At 41.3% G+C, this 20,382-nt stretch overlaps 2 protein-coding genes across 2 annotated transcripts in view; both read left to right on the forward strand.

Annotated features, from left to right (window-relative positions):
- The window catches only part of LOC146649564 (uncharacterized), a 380,555-nt gene that overhangs the window by 306,997 nt on the left and 53,176 nt on the right, over nt 1-20,382 (forward strand). The window lies entirely within an intron of this gene.
- LOC146649572 (A-type voltage-gated potassium channel KCND2-like) overlaps nt 1-20,382 on the forward strand; it is a 105,129-nt gene that overhangs the window by 80,199 nt on the left and 4,548 nt on the right. Inside the window, exons 2-4 of the mRNA XM_085387736.1 lie at nt 11,235-11,397; nt 16,050-16,145; nt 16,744-16,982. Coding sequence (XP_085243862.1) covers nt 11,235-11,397; nt 16,050-16,145; nt 16,744-16,982 — 498 coding nt within the window. The remainder of the gene's footprint in view (nt 1-11,234; nt 11,398-16,049; nt 16,146-16,743; nt 16,983-20,382) is intronic.

Below are 20,382 nucleotides of genomic sequence, written 5' to 3' on the forward strand. Positions count from 1 at the left end.
TAATCAGCAGATGAATGGATGAATAACTTCAAATATTTAACTGTGGGTATTATCTCTCCGCTGTAACTGAACTGTAACTTAATACGATAAAGGGCCGACTCTAATCTTCTCTTGCATCTTTTTTTCACAAGATTCAGGTTTGAACACGTGTGACTAAACTTGGCATTGAGTAAAAAAAGTAGTAAAGGGGCGGCAATTAATTTAAATATGAACATGCATAATAGAGAAAATAAAGGTGTGGAGTACATCAGCAAAACTTCATCTTAAACATTTAAACATTTCATTTTAATTAACAGTTTAACTGTGATGGACTCCCTGTACCTTCATCCAACAGAGTGTCCCTGTCCTGGATGGTGTGGCGGAGCAGGTCCTTATTGACGCTGTTCTGATTCAGGTCAGCAGTCTGAGCTGTTTACAGGAGAATCTGTGTCAGTATTCAGATGTAAAGGGAACTCAGGCTGAGTCACTGCAGGCGAGCGTGAGCCTCAAGAGGAGCTGCTGCTGGTCAAAAGCAGCGTTTCAACAATGTGACAGAGACTGATGGACTCTGCCTGTGGATCTATTTTCAGGGCTTATTAATGCAAAACAGTGACAGCTGGGGAATACATTTGCATCCTCTCTGCCTTCTTCCGCTCTGCATTTGCTCATCCTCCTCGCTTCTTCCTCTGCTCTTCAGACTCCACAGCTGCCACCTAATTGGTGTTTGTGTGTGGATGAAATGTGAGCGGCTGAAATAAAAATCCATCTGAAACCACCGGATCGTTCTGATAATAAAGTAAATGAAGGAGACGGAAAGCCGAGGTCAGGTAAACGTGAAGGACAAACTGCTGTGTGCAAATTAAAACAGCAGCAGAAGAAGAAGAATGATGACGCTGAGGCTGGATGGGTTTCCAGTTGCAGATATGAGTGATGGAGGTGTGTGCCATCATCAGAGCTGAATGATGAGCATTTATTTACTGTAAGGTCCTCACTTCGAACTAACCACACACGTGTGTGTAGGTGTGTGTGTGTGTTGAAGAAGATGGATGTTGACCCTGACAGCTTCGATCTGTCACAGTGACGAGTTTAAAAATAGAGAGATGAATAAAAGTGTCTGCTGCGACCTTTAGCTTCTCTCTTCTTCGCTCTCTCTTTGTTTGGAGCCTGTTTTTCCTCCGCCTTCATCATCTTTCACTCCTCACTCCACAGAAAGCAGCTGCACAACCAACTGAGGAGGTTTTCAGTTGTTTTTGTGCTAGCATTAGTCAAAATGCATAAAAGAGCCTCAGAGGAGGAAAATATTTTCAGACTGAGGTCACATTAGCATGTTTCATCACAAGGTGATGTGAGCTGCTGGTGCAGATGGAGGGGAGAACAATTAAACAGATGAAAGTGATAAGGGGGAAAAATACTGTTAGAGTTAATTGTTAAATGTTGTCATTTTTGTACTTAAATTTGTAAACCTTGTCTTAACCTGAATGTTTAGAGATTTTTCTGTGCCTTCCCTACATCTAGCTGGGGGAGGCAATTAGCTATAGATAATGTTTAACTGCAGGCACATTCTATGTGAAGGTTCTGTTTTCTTATTTAGATGTTTTACTTCCTGCCCTTTATGGCCTCACCTGTGCTTGTGTATGGTGAGACTGTTAAAAAGTGGTTGAGCCATATACAGGGTTAGGGGAGATGACCCTTTGTGATCAGCAGGAAGTCACACAAAAACATCCACACACACTCACACATGCTCGCACATGCATACACAAACACTGAGTGTCTTAGTTCAAAGGGGTTTCACAATGGGTGTTTGTGAAACTGCGTGTCACAGAATAAAAGGCTGCAGGGGAGGCTGGTTTTTTGGAGTCATCTGAGACCGAGGGCAGAGGTACTGCCAAACGCTGTCCCCTTGCTAGCACGTTAAAACCGGTTGAGCTGTTTGTCTTGCTTTCTTCATGAGTGGTAAGTCTTTGAACCAGCAGGGCCTGCAAGGTGCAGACCCAACACATACAGTTATGTAAGTAACCAACGTGAAGGCGTCTCCTGATTGTAGACTTCACAATGATCCTACTGCTTAGAGAGAGACTTCCTGGTTAGATGCTGTGAGGTTGTTCTTTCCATTGTGTTGTGATACTCATGCTTGCAGAGAGCATCTCAGCTGATGTTCTTCTGACAGACCTGCTGTAAATCAAATCACATTAGAGTCAGACTCTGTGCGCTAAACATGAAGCTGCTGGTAATCCTGCTGAATCGGAGTGCTAATGCTGCAGGTGGACAGCCGAACAGTGAGCTGAACATCACTGCAGAGCTGCTTAAGGCTGAGCTGACAGTATGAGAATTCTCTGGAGGTTCATAACTGTTAGCCTGTCAGCTCAGACTCAGGGATCATGGGAACATGTGTGACTGTATTGAAGCCCAGAGGTCCAGGTTCGGGCTGGTCACAGTCCAGCGGTCCTGCCTTGGGTCGATCAGGTCCTGGTCTGTGTGGTTAGCATTACGGTGAAGAAGAATGTGCTGCTGTTAATAAAACCTGTTCAAAGCCTCCATCATGTCACCGCATTAATAACGCACACAGGCGCACAGAGAACGCTCATCCATAATGAAGCAGGCCTCTCATTAAGCCAGAAACATTTTACTCTGACATGAGCAGGAGTGTGTGTGTGGCCTGTTTGTCCTGTTAGTGGGAGAGCAGCAGCGAGGCGCCGTTTGTCCAGATAGCAGCATAAATAATTTAGACGTAGCGAGGCGAGAGCAACGTGAATTCACTTTATGAAACGTTAAACATGCTGCCAGCAGCCAGCGTGTTAAAGCTCTCTGCAGGACGCACACACATTTACTTCCTGCACACTAAACTACGTTTTCCAACATCACCTTCTCCCAGTGCAACCGCTCAGTGCCACATTTTAACTTTAGGGTCTACATGCAGGTCGAAAGACTGCCTTACTGCTGTAGAGTCTCATGGAGTCAGGAGGAACTCTAAGCTCTCCTGTGAAGGTGCAGGGGTCCATTTAAGATACGTACGAGCCCAACAAGTGTGAAGAAGTCAAAGCGAACCACAGATTAGAAAAGATCTCTCTGTTAAAGCAGAATCTGTAGCTCACAGTGTACAACACCTCTCAGTGTGATAACACACTAGCAGGAACACGTTTCCTCTCATGTGTGCAGCAGCTCAGGTCCAGACTGGGCCGCACCGGCGCCGTGACCTGAATCTGCAGCTCCTCTCGGGCCTCAGTGTGGTGATGGATCGTTGTTGTTCTGAAACTTTCAGTGTTTCATCTTCTGTTAAAAACTGGACTTCATTACTTAGAAACTGCTCCAGCTGTAGATTCAGGCTCTGCTAATGGCTCTGGGCTCCAGCTGTGAGAACTCCTCCTTGCCACCATTGAAGTGCAGCCATATTTTTCTGTCCGCTGTTTCTGCAGCAGAATCTGGGTCAGCCGGTCTGCGGGCAGATTCCTCCTAAGGGAGTTGTGTCTGGTTTCCTGGCTCGCCGTGCTGTGTGATCAACACTTTCTGCTATTGGTTTCATTATTTTACAACCTGCTGCAGATTCCCCCTCCAGGATGTTGATTAACTGATTGATTGGTTGTGGAAGCGTGGCTGATAGCGCTTCCACTGGATGGAGGGATTAATGGTAAACTCTGAGGAGCTCAAATCTGAAGATTTCAGTGGGTCTGACAAAGTGCTGACCGCAGCATCAATATCTGCTTTTTGTTATCACACACACACACACACACACACACACACACACACACACACACTCACAGACACGTGAAGGATGATGATGTGATGCAGTGTGATGGTATGTGATGAAGTTCACCTTCTCTCAGCAGCACACATGCTCTGAATGACATTTCACACTAAACTCCCATGAGCCTCGAGTATTGCAGTGGGCAAGCTGCCAATCAGAGAAGTGAACCTGAATGCTTCATGTCTGCAGAAACTAATATCAACTCGAAGTCTTTCGTTTACATTGAAATAAAATTGGGATATGAGTCTGAGGGAACCTGCTCTGATCTACTCAAATTTATCATGTCGGGTGCTCTGTGCGACTTTAGTCAGAAGATTTTTATTGTTACTGAATGAACCGATTCTAACTTAACCTAAACAAACAGGCCTCCTTGACTCCTTCAGGAGCTGTCAGTGGCTCATGGACTGATTTCTGCTTTCTCTGTGAAGGACTTGGACATCCTAACCCTCCCTGCACCTCCTGCTCTCTCCCCTCACAGCTCGAGACTGTCACAAAATGATAAAGTCAAGAATAAGATGAGAAAAAAAATATAATCGTCCTGTAGATCATCAAATGATATTCCATCATTTTATCATGACCTTCATCGTGATGAGCCTGATGATCGTAATCATTCAGAGACAGGCGGGAAACAGTTTGTGTTGAATCATTAAAGTGTAAGTGCATCAAACTGACTCTCCTCACTGAGCATGCTCCATCATTAAAGCCATCATCTTTATTCATCACTAAAGCCGTTTCATCAGGATCATTATCAAACCCTCAGCTCTCAGCGCTCGGCTCTCACACTGTCTGAAGAGATTATGGTGCTTTTACTCCGAAGGAGCAGACGAGATCCTCTCAGAGCTCTGGGTTACTGAGAGATCAGCAAAGTAAAACCGCCGAAGAAGAGAGTGAGTTTGGGAAAGCTCTCAAAGACTTTGCTGTTGATGCAGAAGGAGGTTGATGGAGCAGATATTTTATTGCCTGATTTTCTTGAATTTACCTCTCTACTAAAGTTGAGCTGAGGGTGTTTCCTCCAAATTAAAATATTAATGACGAATGACAGGATGAATGTTGGTGTTCAGCCTACAAATCCTGCTCAACTCTCACTTTCCTTTCAGCTTAGCCGTAAGGATCTCCAACCACCCAGACTCTGAGCATTTGCACTGTTCATATTTGTGACCTCAGTGTGCATCTGAAAGCATATCGATCACGTGGGGAGTCCGGCCATCAGAGGAAACATGGTCATCCACACAGTACCTCAAAGCTGAGGCAGTGACATCACATTAAAGACGCTCAACAGTCAAAACCTTCAGACATCCTGCAGGTTCATGTGCGCATCAGCAACAAAGTTTGATATAAAGTATTTCAGTAGGTTTATGTGGTTTTCTACCATAATAATAATTGTTAATATAACACTCAGAGACCGTCAGTGCTTAAACGTTTTGTCCTTGTTCTCATTGTTTTTAAAAATTTGGTTCAAAAACAGTGCAATATTCCTATTTGTGGAAAAAATATTTGTGCTGCAATGAACCAGTGAACTAAAGGTGGGTGCTGTATCTTATTATCCTCAGCTGATGTCAGTTACTCCACTGAGGTCAAAGTCATTACTGGCGGAACACCTACTAACACCCATATTTGATCAAACACACAAGTTTGTGTGTGTGTGTTTGCTATAAAGAGGTGAATACACAGCAGAGTCAACACACACACCCTCCTTGATGAAGGACGTAGTCACATGACTGACACAACCATACACAGCCACACACACACACCTGTACTCTGAGTGTGTTTCTAATTGGGTGAAACACACTGAGACAAGGTCGCGGCCTCTGATTGGCTGCCTGTGAGACGCGGTGGCTCGAGCTTTGAAGGTTTGCAGGAGGAGACGAGGCGATCCGTCACTGACTCAAACTTCACCTTGAGCGAAACATGAAACTCGACAGGAAGACAAAGAGGACAGAAGTTTACAGAAGTGACTTCCTCTTGGAACCCGAAGAATGGAACCTGAACCGCTTGATGTGGATCATGTTTATGAGGGTGATATTAATCAGTGCTGCATTTAGCAGCTGACATTTAGTCAGCAGCTGACTCACCAGTTGTCGATATCTGAACTGCTTGGTTTATATCTTCATGCTGATATTTTGAAGTCTGAGTATTTGTTAGTCTGATTAATGTTTTCTCCACTCCAGACTTCAAATGAGTTTTTTCTGAAGGTCTTTACAGACCAGGTATTAGTTTGAAATATTTTAGGATTCCACATCCAGCCACTCACACTTTGGGGTATGTTTTTTTTTTTTCTTCTGAACCAAGCTGGACTTTTCAGATTTTTCACATGCAAATAAACAGATCTGACCAATCAGAACACTGCATTTGGCAACTAGTGCGCTGTAGCTCAAAATGCAGCACTGAATATACAACAATATGGAAATGATAAAGTAATCCTGTTTAACGTCAGACCAAAGGAGACCCAGATTTCTCTGCCTCCTCTGATGTGGTCCCAGTATTTTTTAGTTTTTATTATGTTGTTTTTATCGCTACTGTAGATGATTATACAAAAGCCGTGCCATCTTCCTTTGATTGTTGTCTACAGATCAGTTTGAGCTAGAAAAAATATCATTTCCACATGTGAAAATATTTGTTTTATATCTTACATTTTGAGATTTCTGTTGGTGTAAACTTAATCAGAGCGACCGATTTATTACTGAAAGCAATGATAATAGAAACTAAACATCTCCTTTGAAAAATCAGTAATTAGAAACCGAACAGTTACTGACATGTTCTGAGTGTTTTTGAGCCTCAGGGTGAATAAAGCTCATGACTTTAGCCTGATGGATACACTCTCCTCTGTCCTAGCGTCTGAGCACTGAGCATGCTGGGAATGCCGCTGCTGTCTTACTGTTTGAAAGTGGGGCAGAATTATTTGGGTGTTTTAAAGTTTTGATGAATGTGTTGACGTGTGGTGGTGGTGGTAATGCAGAGCTTTAGCGCCTCCACGTGGATGCTGACTGAACTGCAGTTTCATTCATGAAACTGAAGGTAAAACGCTGCATCAGCTCCATTTTCTGCAGAGTCTTTGAAAAAGCTGCATTTAGTTTAGTCATTGAGTATCTGTCACACCAAACCGACTGATCATAAATGAAGAGGAAACTGTTGAGTGTGGTGTTCAGCTTACAGGAAAACAGATGTTTAACAACAGCTCGATGATCACACAGGATTACTGATTCCGTCTGACTGTTTGAGAGCTTCACCTTAAACCTAGCTCTTACCATTGTAGTCAAACAGCTCAATCTCTGTCTTTCTGATCATCAGACTTGTGTTTGGTTTGTTCAGGTGGGCAGCTTCAAATTTCAGTCAAGCTTGAAGGTGTCAGTTTTGGATCAGGGTCTTCTTTCTTTATCACCACCTCTCAGCTGTATTCAACCCTGGACCTTCTTACTGTAAGGGGACAGAGCTAGCAGTTCACTGCTACACCACCTGGAGTCAGAACCAAAGGAGTCAAGCTAGTTTATAAAGTGGGTCCACATCAGAAATGCTCCAACTTCAGTCACAGACTGTTCTGTCTGCTCTTTATGATCTGTGTTGTAACAGCACATATCAGGCAACATTTTATTCTCACTTGAATCACAGTAATGCAAACATTTTGTGAAATAATCGTTGCACTGCATGAAGACCAAAGATCTTAACACCATCTACCATCATGTTCGCTTCTTTACTGCCGTGCAAAGAAAAGAGACCCAGCATGCTTTTCCTTTTGTATGACATCACAGAGATGTTTGGGAAAATGACCTATCAGAGGCTGAAATACATCAACAGAGGTGCACTCATTTCACTGTAGCTTATGCTCAGCATAGGTCATGATTGTCTCCTCCAGTATAAATGACTCAAAACACAGTGTATATACTGTGTCCCAGTCTTTCATTTACAATCAGGTTAACTTTGGTATCTTCATCATAAACACACTGAAGTTCTTCTTCTTTACACCTTTACAGGAATAAGCTTCATAGTGTGTCTGTGGGATCTTTGGTGTATTCAAATTTATTTGTCTTCAGGTTTTTCTAAGTGGGCGAAATCTGAAGAATCCATGATGCTCCACGTTGCTGTGCGAAAGAACAAAAACCCAGATATACCTGCTGTTGTTTATGGAACGCCAGGACTGCCATAATGAATTAATTAAATACACCATTAAATAATTAATTAAATGTGGCAATAATTAATTACAATTGGAATTAATTAAATAAATAGTTATGATATATGTAATTAATTAATTATTGACACATTTAATTAATTATTTATGTATTTCACGTTTTAATTAATTATTGACACATTTAATTAATTATTTATGTATTTCACATTTTAATTAATTATTGACACATTTAATTAATTATTGACACATTTAATTAATTATTTAATGATATATTTATTTATTTCATTTTGGCAGTCCTGACGCCTGGCTCTCATCATGAAATAATTTTATCTGTCAGCCTCACCCATCAAACTCAGGGGGCGGGGTTAACGCTGATCGAGTCAAAACCATTGCTTTGGCCTGGTGGCCATTGTTTCTAGCACACAACAACCGGCATGTGGAAGCTAACAGAACTGAGCTTTGAAAAACCCTGTTTGTGTGTTACCAAATACCGTTTTAATATTTTTTTAGCCGAGAATGTAGTGGTTTAATCTTCATGTGTCTGGTCGGTTTGTCAAGATACAGCCTCTTTGCAAAAGTGTTTCGATGATTTCGGAGATGTCGTCCCAGTCTCACGGCAAAGCGTGGGATAGACCCGCTCGCCTCGCAAGCAATCCCACCGACAAAGCGCAGGCCCCGGTACACAGCTGTAGTAACCCCCGCTGACTTCTTTTACTGAGGTTATATTTATCGATGTTTTATTTCCTGATGTTCTTATGTGTCCTACGTGTTTCAGTCGCCAATTCTGAATTATAACTAACATTAAAAACATGTTTAAGGAGGAGAGAGAGCAAATAAATCTGTTTAACATCTGATCTTTGGGTTTTTGTTCAGTAATCAGCGTGACCTGTGTATAAACACATAAAAGAGATAACGTTAGTGTTTCCGTCATGTAGTAACTGCTGGCTTTAACTGTACAAAGGTTGTTCGACACTATGAAACACATACAGACTTCATGATGTTCGGCTAATATTTTTATTGTGAATATTAATCATGCTGACCTCGCTCTGTACACCACGCAGCGAGGTCAGCATATCCACGATATCCTCAGCTCCATGAGTTAACACAAAGTTTCCCAGCTGACTATCTAACTGCCAACTATTCCAGAGACGTGAAAATATACAGCATAAAGAAAAGTGTAAGAGACTCAGCAGCAGATTAGAATAACAGTTATACATTTAATAAATCACCAAATGAATCCAAGAAACGAGCAAACCTGTTCCGACAATTTGAATTTGTATTCCCTCAGCTGCAGACTCGCTGCTGTTTAAATGTTGGAAAAGGAAGATTAGATATAAACAAACGTCAAACATAGACTCAGTCTGCCTTCACATTTGATATGAGGCCAGCACGTATAGTGGCCTCAGCAGGCTATTACTGAAATACACGTGCTATATCATAAACTATGATATAAATAGGGAGGTCCTATTAACATGTTTAGTTTTAAAGGACACCTTCCTGCCTTTAGTCTCATTCATGAGCAGTATTCGTTTTCTTCTAACATCCAGAAGTCTGCACAATGTGTTTCATAGTTTGTAACAAGCCTTTGACAGGTAAACATAACATGACCGAAAAAGCAAAAAAAAAAAAAAAGAGAGAGAGAGAGAGAGAGAGAGAGAGTGTGTGTGTGTTGACATAAGAAGAGAAAATGCTCTCAATTATGGAGACAGGCAAATGGTTCATTTATGTTTGATGTGTGTTTATTCCTCCCTAAATATCGTCGGTGAAGTTTGCCATGCACGTCAGATTTTCCTGCGCATTTTTATACCTCTGCCAACAGAGAGAGAAAAAAAATCACATTCTAACAGACAGCTGGTGCTTAGAATACAGTTGAATAACTATTAAAAAACAGATGATATTTAGATGATAGTTCAGTCTAACACATGTGCCAGTGAACCATTAAACGTCTGTGAAACTATGCAGTTATGAAACGTAACTTTAACCTCAGCCAAACCGATTTGCTCAGTTGTAAATAAAACAGCGAAGTAAACGTGACCCGACAGACAGAACCTGAGTGAATGAAGTCCAGCGTTTAACCACTGAGAGCTAAAACTCAGCTGAGGTTTGAAAGCTGTGTGCCGGTGATTGGACATCAGCCGCTGATAAAGCTGTTCGCCTATAAAGTGCTCTGTAAGGAAACGAGCTCCAGCAGCTCTGCGCTCGGGGAAAACACTATATTTACTTATCTTGTGCAGAAAAATGCGCTGACATTGCGTTATATCGAGCACCGGCTGCCCAGTTAAACTGTGACTATCACCAGGTAACTAGGCGTGTTTCTTGAATTAGCAGCAGGTGTTAAACAGCTGACAGATGAGGAGGAGGATGCATGCAGGTAAACTGAGGGTCTGCTGAGCTGATCGCTGGTTTCGTGAGAAAAATGTCAGCTCGTTCTTTATGTTACAGAAGCACAGAGACACAAGACCAGGCGGAAAGAGACGATCGTTCGGTGAAAATGAGAATCTGCGAATGCAACATGTGGAACACGGAGAGTGGAATATGTAAACAAACCGGTTAATGTAACCCCCTCGGTGCACTCTGCATGCTAACTGTTAGCAGAGCTAGTGAAATCTCTGAAAACATCTGAGCACTTTTGCAAGCATGTTCTATGTTGACAACCTGACCAGACATACGGCGCGACATTCGCGGCTAAAACACTGTTAAAAGTGTAGCTGGTGACAGAAAAACGGGGTATTTTAAAACTACACCACCACCATTGCTGCCTGTGATTTGATCTGCATTCTGGGATAACTGGCTGCCCCAAGTCTACACAAGCAATCGATTATCTAGGATCGACCTGTTTTGACTTACTTTGCACGGCAACCAATCAAATGTTAGAGAAGCTGCATGGGCAGCGTTAACCCCGCCCCCTGAGTTTGATGGGTGAGGCTGACAGATAAAATTATTTCATGATGAGAGCCAGGCGCCAGGACTGCCAAAATGAAATAAATAAATATATCATTAAATAATTAATTAAATGTGTCAATAATTAATTAAATGTGTCAATAATTAATTAAAATGTGAAATACATAAATAATTAATTAAATGTGTCAATAATTAATTAATTAAATGTGTCAATAATTAATTAAAATGTGAAATACATAAATAATTAATTAAATGTGTCAATAATTAATTAATTACATGTGTCATAACTATTTATTTAATTAATTAATTCCAATTTTAATTAATTATTGCCACATTTAATTAATTATTTAATGGTGTATTTAATTAATTCATTATGGCAGTCCTGGCGTTCCATAGTTGTTCAGACCCTCTGAAAATGGCAAATCTCAGTTTACACAAACTGCTGCTGACCTCACAGCCGGGCTGACCTCTGACTCTCTGCTCTCTTAGATATGGTGACATGGTGCCAAAGACCATTATGGGGAAGATCTTTGGTTCCATCTGCTCTTTGAGTGGCGTGTTGGTCATCGCTCTGCCGGTCCCCGTCATCGTGTCCAACTTCAGCCGAATCTACCACCAGAGCCAGCGAGCCGAGAAGAGAAGAGCGCAAAAGGTGAGGACTCCATATTATCCATTCATCCATCCACTGACACAAACTGTCTTCAGAGTGTAATGGGAGGACAGCAGTGACCTGGGATTTAGATGCAGGACATCAGTGTTTTTATGAAGAACTTTTTGTTTCTAATGAGTTTAAAACTTTAACAGAAATTAACAGAATGTGAAGAAATAGTTATGACGTTATGTTCATTAATCAGTGCGGGCAGCTCTCAAGTAATCCCACACTGAACCACACGACTGTGCTGTGACTCTGGAAGCCTCCAGCCTGCCCTGAGGCACGCTAACATTATTGTTATATTAGTGTTAGATGAACATCTGTACAGACATGATGTTCCTGGAATACATACCTGATTAATTTTAGCAGTTGAAAGCGCTCAGACTGCAGCTTTAAAAACTAACACAGAAACTTTAGAAGTCTGCAGTCATTTCAGATCTACAGACCAGAATGTAATGCTGGTCATCACACTGAACCTTTCTGGTAAGACGCTGCCACCGTGTGGTGAACGTATTCGTTGCATATTTGCAGAGGTGTTTACAGAGAGCAACTGTGGATGTGGGTGTGTTTACAGCTGTGAGTGTTCAGAGAGAAATCCAGAGTATCTCTGAGAGGAAGCAGGGCACTTCTGAAGTAAGAGGGCCGGCTGCTGCAGAAGGTCACTCACACATCAGTGTGGTGACAGTAGTTTGTTCTAATTTTGAAATCTGAGTTTGTGCACAACCCACAGGAGAAAAGAGAGGAAGACACAGAGAGCAGGAAGCTGTCCAGGCTTTACTTCCTCCCAGCATCAACAAATGAGTTTTCTGGTTGTGCTGGAGACCTTTGTTTACCCCACTGGGAGTCAGAGAGAAACACCATGTTGGAAAGTTACAGAGAAGCAGCTGAATCATGTTTCTGTCTGCAGCCTGAAGCCTGCAGAAGATCTCTGAAGAATAAATATTATCAGATTCATACAACACATCTTCTACTGAGCAAAGCTTTTATGTTCTCTCATGCACATCATCAGTCACTCAGCTTCTGTCTGCAGAAACCATCAGCATCACATACATGAATTTATTATCTGTGCAAATTAGAGTTGATGCTTCAAACTGAACCTGAAGAAACTTTGGGAAAGCTCATTTTACACCTACATATTCACACCACTTGTGCTCACTTACCTTTAACCGGTAAATAAAACACCCTTGGCTCAATTTATGTCAGAGATCATGAAAATCCTGCTGACCACATCAGTGTCAGCTGTGAGGATGCAGTTCAAATTTGACATTTACACAAAGTTTGGATAGATTTTGATTGATTGGGAAATGAGTGGCTGCAGACACCCTGACGTTCTTCCACAGATTCTTGAAGGATTTAAAGACACTTGTTGCTGCACAGATGTGTCATCTAAATGGAGGTGATGCTCAAAGTGTTCATCCAAATTTTTAAAGGTTCACACAGCTCACGGAGCTCAGCTGGCTGCTCACCGGGTCATATTGCCCTTTGGTGGTGTTCTTCTCCAATACAGCGTTCCCCACCCCCGGGTGTGAAATTGATGGTTTTCAGGGCTTTATCGGTAACTCAGTTTTCCTGCATCTTTTCCCGCTTTGTAGTTGTGTCTAATTTTTGAAAGAAATATTTAAGAGTTACCATAGCTACCAGAGAGCATTAAGGGGCAGAGAGGAGGATATTACTCTCAATGTTGTTGTCGCATTTCAGGAGGACGCTGCTAATAAAGTTACACAATTACACAGTGAATTCGCGTTTATTATGATATTTACAAAATACCACAGTTTTTGTCTTGGTTTTTTCCATTTTATTTTGTTGTTCTTATCCGCGACACCTTAAAGGTCGGTCCGTGAAAATATTGTCTGACATTAAACCGCTCCGTGGCACAAAAAATGTTGGGGACCGCTGTCAATCTGAAAATCATGTTATCCGGATAAATTAATATGATTATTCTTCCCCAAACCCACAAACCTAATTTAGTGTTGGTGTCTGTCTTGCAGTTTCTGTGTAATAGTTCCTGAGACTGACATTAATCAGGATTACATTACAATGTAAACATGGACAAACCAGGCCAAGAGGCAAGTGATCAGTCAAGTGATCTTGCATTTAGCCAGTAGGGGTGCTATTTTTGTAACTTACGTTGAAGCTTGCCACACGCCTTTTTCACTTTTTGCTGTTTATGTGCACTGCTTCATCAGCTGCTCATCACACAAGCCAACACTTTGTTTGCAAGCAGAAGTTATTAAAAAGGACAGCTTGTGTCCAGATATTGACATCTTTGATATTTTGATATTTTCTTCACTGAAGTGACTTTCTGAATGCAGAAGATATGATTTGCTCACATTAGTTACCTTGTTAGTTTGGTTCTGGGTGTTTTGTTGGATTATCAGACTCAGTTTTCGTGGACGTCAAAGGCTGAGATAAACATGAGCAGATGAAGGACGGCAGCAAATGGGATCTGAATCTTTGCAGCTTCTGTTTTCATGTTCACATCTAATCCTCCTGCAAGTTTGTTTTAGTGACCATGGTGGTGAGCCTGTGTTTGTGTTCCCACTTACAGTTGATCGCTCACGAACCTATGTGTGTTCACAAACAAAAAACCAGGCTTGCTAGAATTCGAGCAGTGAAGAGTGGAGGCGCTAACGCTTATTTGCAGTACAAACGCAGCCGGCTGATTATTGACCCTGAGGAGGAGGTAACCGTGGACATGCAGTGGTGGTGCTGTTGTTTGTTCTCTTGGTTTCTCATCTTTTCTGTCTCATATCCAGCTGTGAGGAGCATGCTGAGGGCTGCTTTCATTGTGCTTTCATCTGTGTGTGTGTGTGTGCGCGCTTCAGCAGTGACATGTTTTTGGATCAATGTAATGATAAAGCTGTGCTCTCATTTCAAAACTCCAGCCTTTTACATTAGTTTCTCTTTACCTGCCAAACAAGAGCGCTGAAGGTTCAGGTGGTTCCAGCTCCCAGATACCTGACAAACAGCAAACTCTGATGGACCCTTTCTTCTTCGCTGTTAAAGTGATCCATCTCTAAGTTCACAGCTCAGCACAGATATGGTAGAAGACCTGACTGACTATGGCTACATCCTGATATCCCCACAACATGTCCACAAGACTCTGGAGGGTCTAGAATCTAAAGCGGAGTAACATAGGCAGATACACCGTGACTCTTTGCAAAGCAAAAACCTACATTTCTTTGGTTTATTTTTGTGATCAATGAGGCCAAATTACAAGCAAAATTCGGATGACATCATTTTCTTTGTGGGGTTTTATACAGCACCACATATCAGTAGAATTAAAATAAAAAATAAAGATAAGAATCTAAGTCCAAGGACATTAAAACTGTACTTCAGTGAAGTACATAAGTAACTCTGCTGAGTTACATCTCACTGGTTCCATCCCTGCTGTTGGAATATAAGAGGGCTCTAGGCCATTGGCAGTGGTGGGAGGGGAACAAGCTATAACCTTCTAATTCCTCAAAACTCCAAACTTCCTCAACACAAGCAGAAAGTGACAGCCTTGTTACTTACCCTACATTTACCCTGCAAAGTCTGGACTTTCTCTGTAAAACAGTCTCATATCAGCACTAAATAGAGTAAAGGTAATATGATCTTTGGCTTTAGACCGGATGTTTGGAGATCATTTCTGATCCAGTGTCTGGACAGAGTTTGCTCTTCTTTTTTAAATGAAAGTGTTTTATTGTGAATTTAGCCTGTGTTAGCTGGTCCTCATCTGGTCCTTGCTCATGTGTTTAGCTGACTGAAATGTTGATGCTGAAGTGTCCATGATGAATTCATCTTCATCCTGTTTCTATCACTGTCTGTCTGTAGCCTGTCTGTAGTGTTCTGTCTTTTCACATCCTTCTTAGCTTTGCTCACAGTCTGAAAAACAAAATACCCGTCAGTCACTAACTAACTCACATGTGCATGATCTGATCCTTTGCTGTGTGGGGGTGCCTTACCTGACCAACAGGAAGTTCTCTACACCTCCACCTCTCAGTGTCTCTCCTACTCTCTGCTCTGTCTTCTTCCTCTTTTGTTTTGTTCCTTTGACTTGAGCCCTACCATGCAGCTCTGCTGTTATGAGATGATTACCTGCGCGATTCATGACATCATCAGTAATAGTGTTGGACTTCATTGACTTGTGGAGGAATGAAATTGGGCTGAACTGCATGTCAATCGCCCAGCCAATCCGCATGCAACTGGGCAGAGTCAATGTAAAGCAAAACTTTGGAATGAAGTCTTGTTAATATTTCAAAAGCTGTGTTGCTTCTGCCCAGCATAGGGGCTCATGATTTTGACTCTTCCTTTGGCAGCAGCTGAGCTTCTGAGCTCCACGTGATTGGTTACTCTTCTGCCCACCTGGGTCACATTCAGTCTGAACTCCAGAGTTATACAAGCTCTGGAGGCTCTCTTGGGTTAAATGAGGCTGGAGTCAAACCACAGAAGTAAAACAAAAGCTGCTGAATGGCTGCTGTTGGTAGCCTTGGTTTGATCCAGTGAGTGATCCATCATTTTCACACTAACTTGAGAACAGGAAGGAATTGTGGCTAAGATGGAAATGCTGAGGTTTGGCAGATTTTGGTGGAAATATTAGCCTTGCTCAGGTGTTTCTCTGTAAATGATGGGGTCGCTGAGGTCATGTGTTTTGTGTTTATGTCTTGAAGGCATCCAAAGAAGCAGGACAGGCGCTGGTGTGTAAGGCCAACCCTAACTTCGAGGTGCATCATCATCATCTCTTGAACTGCCTGGAAAAGACCACGGTGAGGAGGCAGGCACACACACACACACACACACACCACACACACACACACACACACACTTTATTTGACCAACTGATTAACAGTTTACTCCTTTACATGTTTTCCCAGATTTTATAGATTTAACACATTAAAAAAAATTCTCAATAACTTCAAAGAGCCTAAATTGAATCTAAATCATTATATTTTTAATTAATGAGAATGACTATCATTTACCTTACCTGGAGATTAATTTTTTTCCAATTTTTCAGCAGTAAACAAAAAATATTCAGTTTGATTGTTTACTGTTTGAATTTGGACATCTATCTAGTTCAGGGGTGCCCAATCCCGGTCCTCGAGAGCTACTATCCTGCAGCTTTTAGATGCATCCCTACTCCAACACAGCTGAATCAAATGGTTTGATCTCTTCAGCATGCCATCATGTTTGGCAAAGGCCTGATAACAAGCCATTCATTTGATTCAGGTGTGTGGGAACAAGGATGCATCTAAAAGCTGCAGGACGGTAGCTCTCGAGGACCGGGATTGGGCACCCCTGATCTAGTTCATAGCAGATTCTCCTTTACCTGCCATCCTGTAAAACTGCAGCTTTGCTTTTTCTCAGAATCACGAGTTTGTAGATGAGAAGACGTATGAGGCGACCTGCAAGGATGTTACACTGCTGAAGCAGGTTTCTTGCTCTTCCTCCATCTCATCCTCTTCAACTCATGGCCTAAGCTCCTGCTGTGGCCGCAGGAAGAGGAAGACCTTCAACGTCCCAAACTCCAACATGTCTGTGGGTCTGCAGGGCAGTCTCCAGGAGCTGAGCACCATCCAGATCAGGGAGCGACCACTAACCAACAGGTATGTTAGACAGCACTGCAACTCTGTTTTTTACAGTCATACGGTTACATCCAACATTTACATCTCTTTGTTTACTTCTAGTCATATTTGATCTCCATAAAGAAATAAAATCACCCAGAAGACATGACTGTGAAAATTGCAGGGGGTCCTACTGACTTTAAGGATATTCCAGAAGGTTACAAAGGTTCTTCTGAAGGGTCTTAAGTTCCTGATGAGCTTCCAGTATCTACGTGGACTTTGCAAAAGTCATTAAGAAAAAAAGAAAAATTCTTAAGAACATTTACAGCGCATGATCCTTGAAGAAAGCTCTACCAGGAGCTACCAGAGATTTCACAAGCCCTTTAACCTGATTGGCTCCGGGTACCGGGGGCAAAAGGAACGAGTTCACGTATAATTGGTTATAACACGGGGTCAGAAATATAAGTCCTGACGTGTGATATCCACAGAAACCTCTGAATCTCAGCTAAACTCTCATATAAACCATTTCTACAACCACCAAACACAACTAAAACAAGCCATGATTAAAAGAGCAGCTAGGTAAATGCCAAATGTCCGCTAAACAAACAAAACCAGAGATTCTTCAGATTCATGTAACTATAACACCATGTAACACCAAGTTTCACCACACTCTGACCAAAATTCACTGAATGAGCCGCAAAAGAAGACCACAAAAACGCATAGCAGCGCAAATGCGCTAAGACAGAAATTGGCTTACCGTCCCGATTTCCTCCGTTACTTTCACCAGTGCTGGTAGCCTCATGTTTATCAGCAGTTTCCACGGCTAACTAGCCAGATCAGAGCCATTTTCTGTCAACAACCTCCATTTTAGACCCACCTACAGACACGTGACTAGACAGACGCCACATGCAGTAAATTTGGGACCACGTGGGGTTTGGCCTTGTAACTTCTGAGTGGTTGAAGTAACGTGAGTGTGGCATCATTACTGTGATCCTATTGGCTCAAACGATTAAAAAGAGGTGTCAATTATGCAAATTGGCCAAAAGAAACCAAAGTTACAGCCCCATCAGAGTTTAAAGGGCCAGAGACGCTCCATGCCCACGGCAGAAAAGCGCCATTGCCATGTAAATGTGTGGTTAAAAAAATATTCAAAAACACGCATTTTTAGGCCTGTTAATAAAATTAAATAATTTCTGCTCTTTAATACCTACAAAATTCAACTAACATAGTGTCCAATGTGTGCCAAAATTGGACATTTTTGTACAATGTCTAGATATTTATGTATTGACAGTGCTGTAATTTTTCACTTTTTCACTTTTCTTTCTTTTTTTTTTGTGTGTCCCGTTTGGATCTTTAGCCATCAGAATTGTTGTCTTAAGGCCAAGAAAGATGCCAAGCGGATTTATTTTACCAAGTGGATCATCATGGCCTTGCCATATTGGTCCATTTGATTGACCTTTATTTTAATTATGAATTTATTTTATTTTCAGTTGCTACAAACGGGACAGACATGACTGGGGGATAGGACAGGGAGAAAGAATGAAAGAGAGGGAGAGAGAGAAAACCAAAGGGGAGAAGAGACGGTGAGAAGGGGGGGAAGAAAGAAAAAAAACAAACAAACACCTGGGTCATCTGTATGGAGAAAAAAAACAGAAGAGAAAGCAAACAACAAAGAGCAACATAATAAAAAAACAGCACCATCACAATAAACTAGCTAGCAGTAGATAACAGTAGATATTAAATAATAAACGATATTGTGCAGCACGCAAGATAGACAGCGCACAATGTGCTTTAAGGCAGCAGCCAAGAAAGCTTTAGTCCGCGTCTGTGAACACCCGTGTGTACACCTGTGTGCATACCTGTGTGGATCAGCATGCTTGTATTCCATTTCACTGTTTCACTTTAGAAACATAAATCTTTGCACATATGATGTTTATATGTTGGTTACTGAATTTCTGGAATGAAATATGAACAGAGTCACATTTTAAAATGGTTATATGCTACAAAATAAATAAAAAAAATTCGGTGAGGATAAAATCTACTTACATTTTCTGTGTTCCAGTCTCAGTAACTTTGACACAGTAATATCTGCTGCAATATTTACACCTCTGATGAAATTTTGATACCAAGATTGTATACACAGAGTTTGTAATTGCAGAGAAATACTCAATTGTTGGCATTTTATTTTCGAACAGGAAACTCAGAAAACCCTTTGGGGTCCATCAGGTTAAAGGAAAAAAAACAGACACTCTTGCAAAGGTTCTAGATGTATGGAAGTGGATTTAATTGGAGATAAAGCATCGGAATTTCAGGAGCAGGACCACGCCTCCAAACACGCTCCTTCGGATTCTTATCTATATATGTTCCCCCAGTTCTACAAGCTGTTCATTCTCTATTTTTATGCTTAAGGACAACAGATGGAAATTAGCCCTTGGCTATAATCTGGTATGTTTACATTCATGTAATTTTTTTTTTACATTTATGTTCATTAACATGCACTGTCCTAAATAAATAAATAAATAAATTTACATGCCCCAGCCTCCTCCCTCCCCTTTTATATTCTTTAACTTCACTTCTATTTAGTACATGGGGACCCGCTAGGCCTGGAAGCCGCCGTCCCCTTCGAGGCCTTCCCCAAACCGCAACTCAATTCACGTCCAAGCCATTCACCTTTATCTACTAAAACACTGTCACACCTAAAATAAGGACGTGGGCTCAGCTAGTGACATTATTTTTAGAGGATTTGATCCTGCTAGAGATACCAAAAGTACTTTTAGAAAAGGTCATTTTAGTTAAATGTTTTTATAGATTTTAAAGTGGTCTTTATGCAAGTTTCAGGATTCCAAGTATTAGAGGTTGAGTTTATTTTGGAAATTTTGGTGCGTTTGAGGAGTTTTCAGGAATGAGGGCATTTTAGAGCTGTCAGTACAGGCATGTGAGCTATCTTTACTGGAAGCATTGGATGATGTAGAGGAGGCTCTATCCTTTCTTTTAGAGCTTCTGGAATTAGGTTTACATGATCTGCACTTTTACACAAAGGTCGTGTTCATCAATCAATCTGAGTAAAACTTCAAGTATTAAAATTCAGTACTGACAAATCCAAACCTTTTTGTATACCTCAGTTGTAAAATTAGTATAAATGACTTAAAATTGGTGCAGAAAAAAAGAACTGAGCAAGAGATGTAATTCTTTAACCTTGATTTAGATAAAAAAAAAATATAATTCAGATGATAAAATATAATTTGAATTTTAATGTAAAATCATTTACATTTACATTCTTATAAACCCAAATTTTCTTCACAACAGAACATAAAAAACATATTAAATGTTTAAACTGAGACTGAGAAGCATGGGATGGGCCAACATAGGAGTGGAGAAGTCAGCAGTACTAAAAGGGAACTGAGATGAATTGATGTGTTTACAACTGAAACACATGACAGGA

This window comes from Rhamphochromis longiceps, linkage group LG17 (genome assembly GCF_057381845.1).
Source record: "Rhamphochromis longiceps isolate RC_006_pf linkage group LG17, R_longiceps_female_GT1.1, whole genome shotgun sequence".
Taxonomy (NCBI): Eukaryota; Metazoa; Chordata; class Actinopteri; order Cichliformes; family Cichlidae; genus Rhamphochromis; species Rhamphochromis longiceps.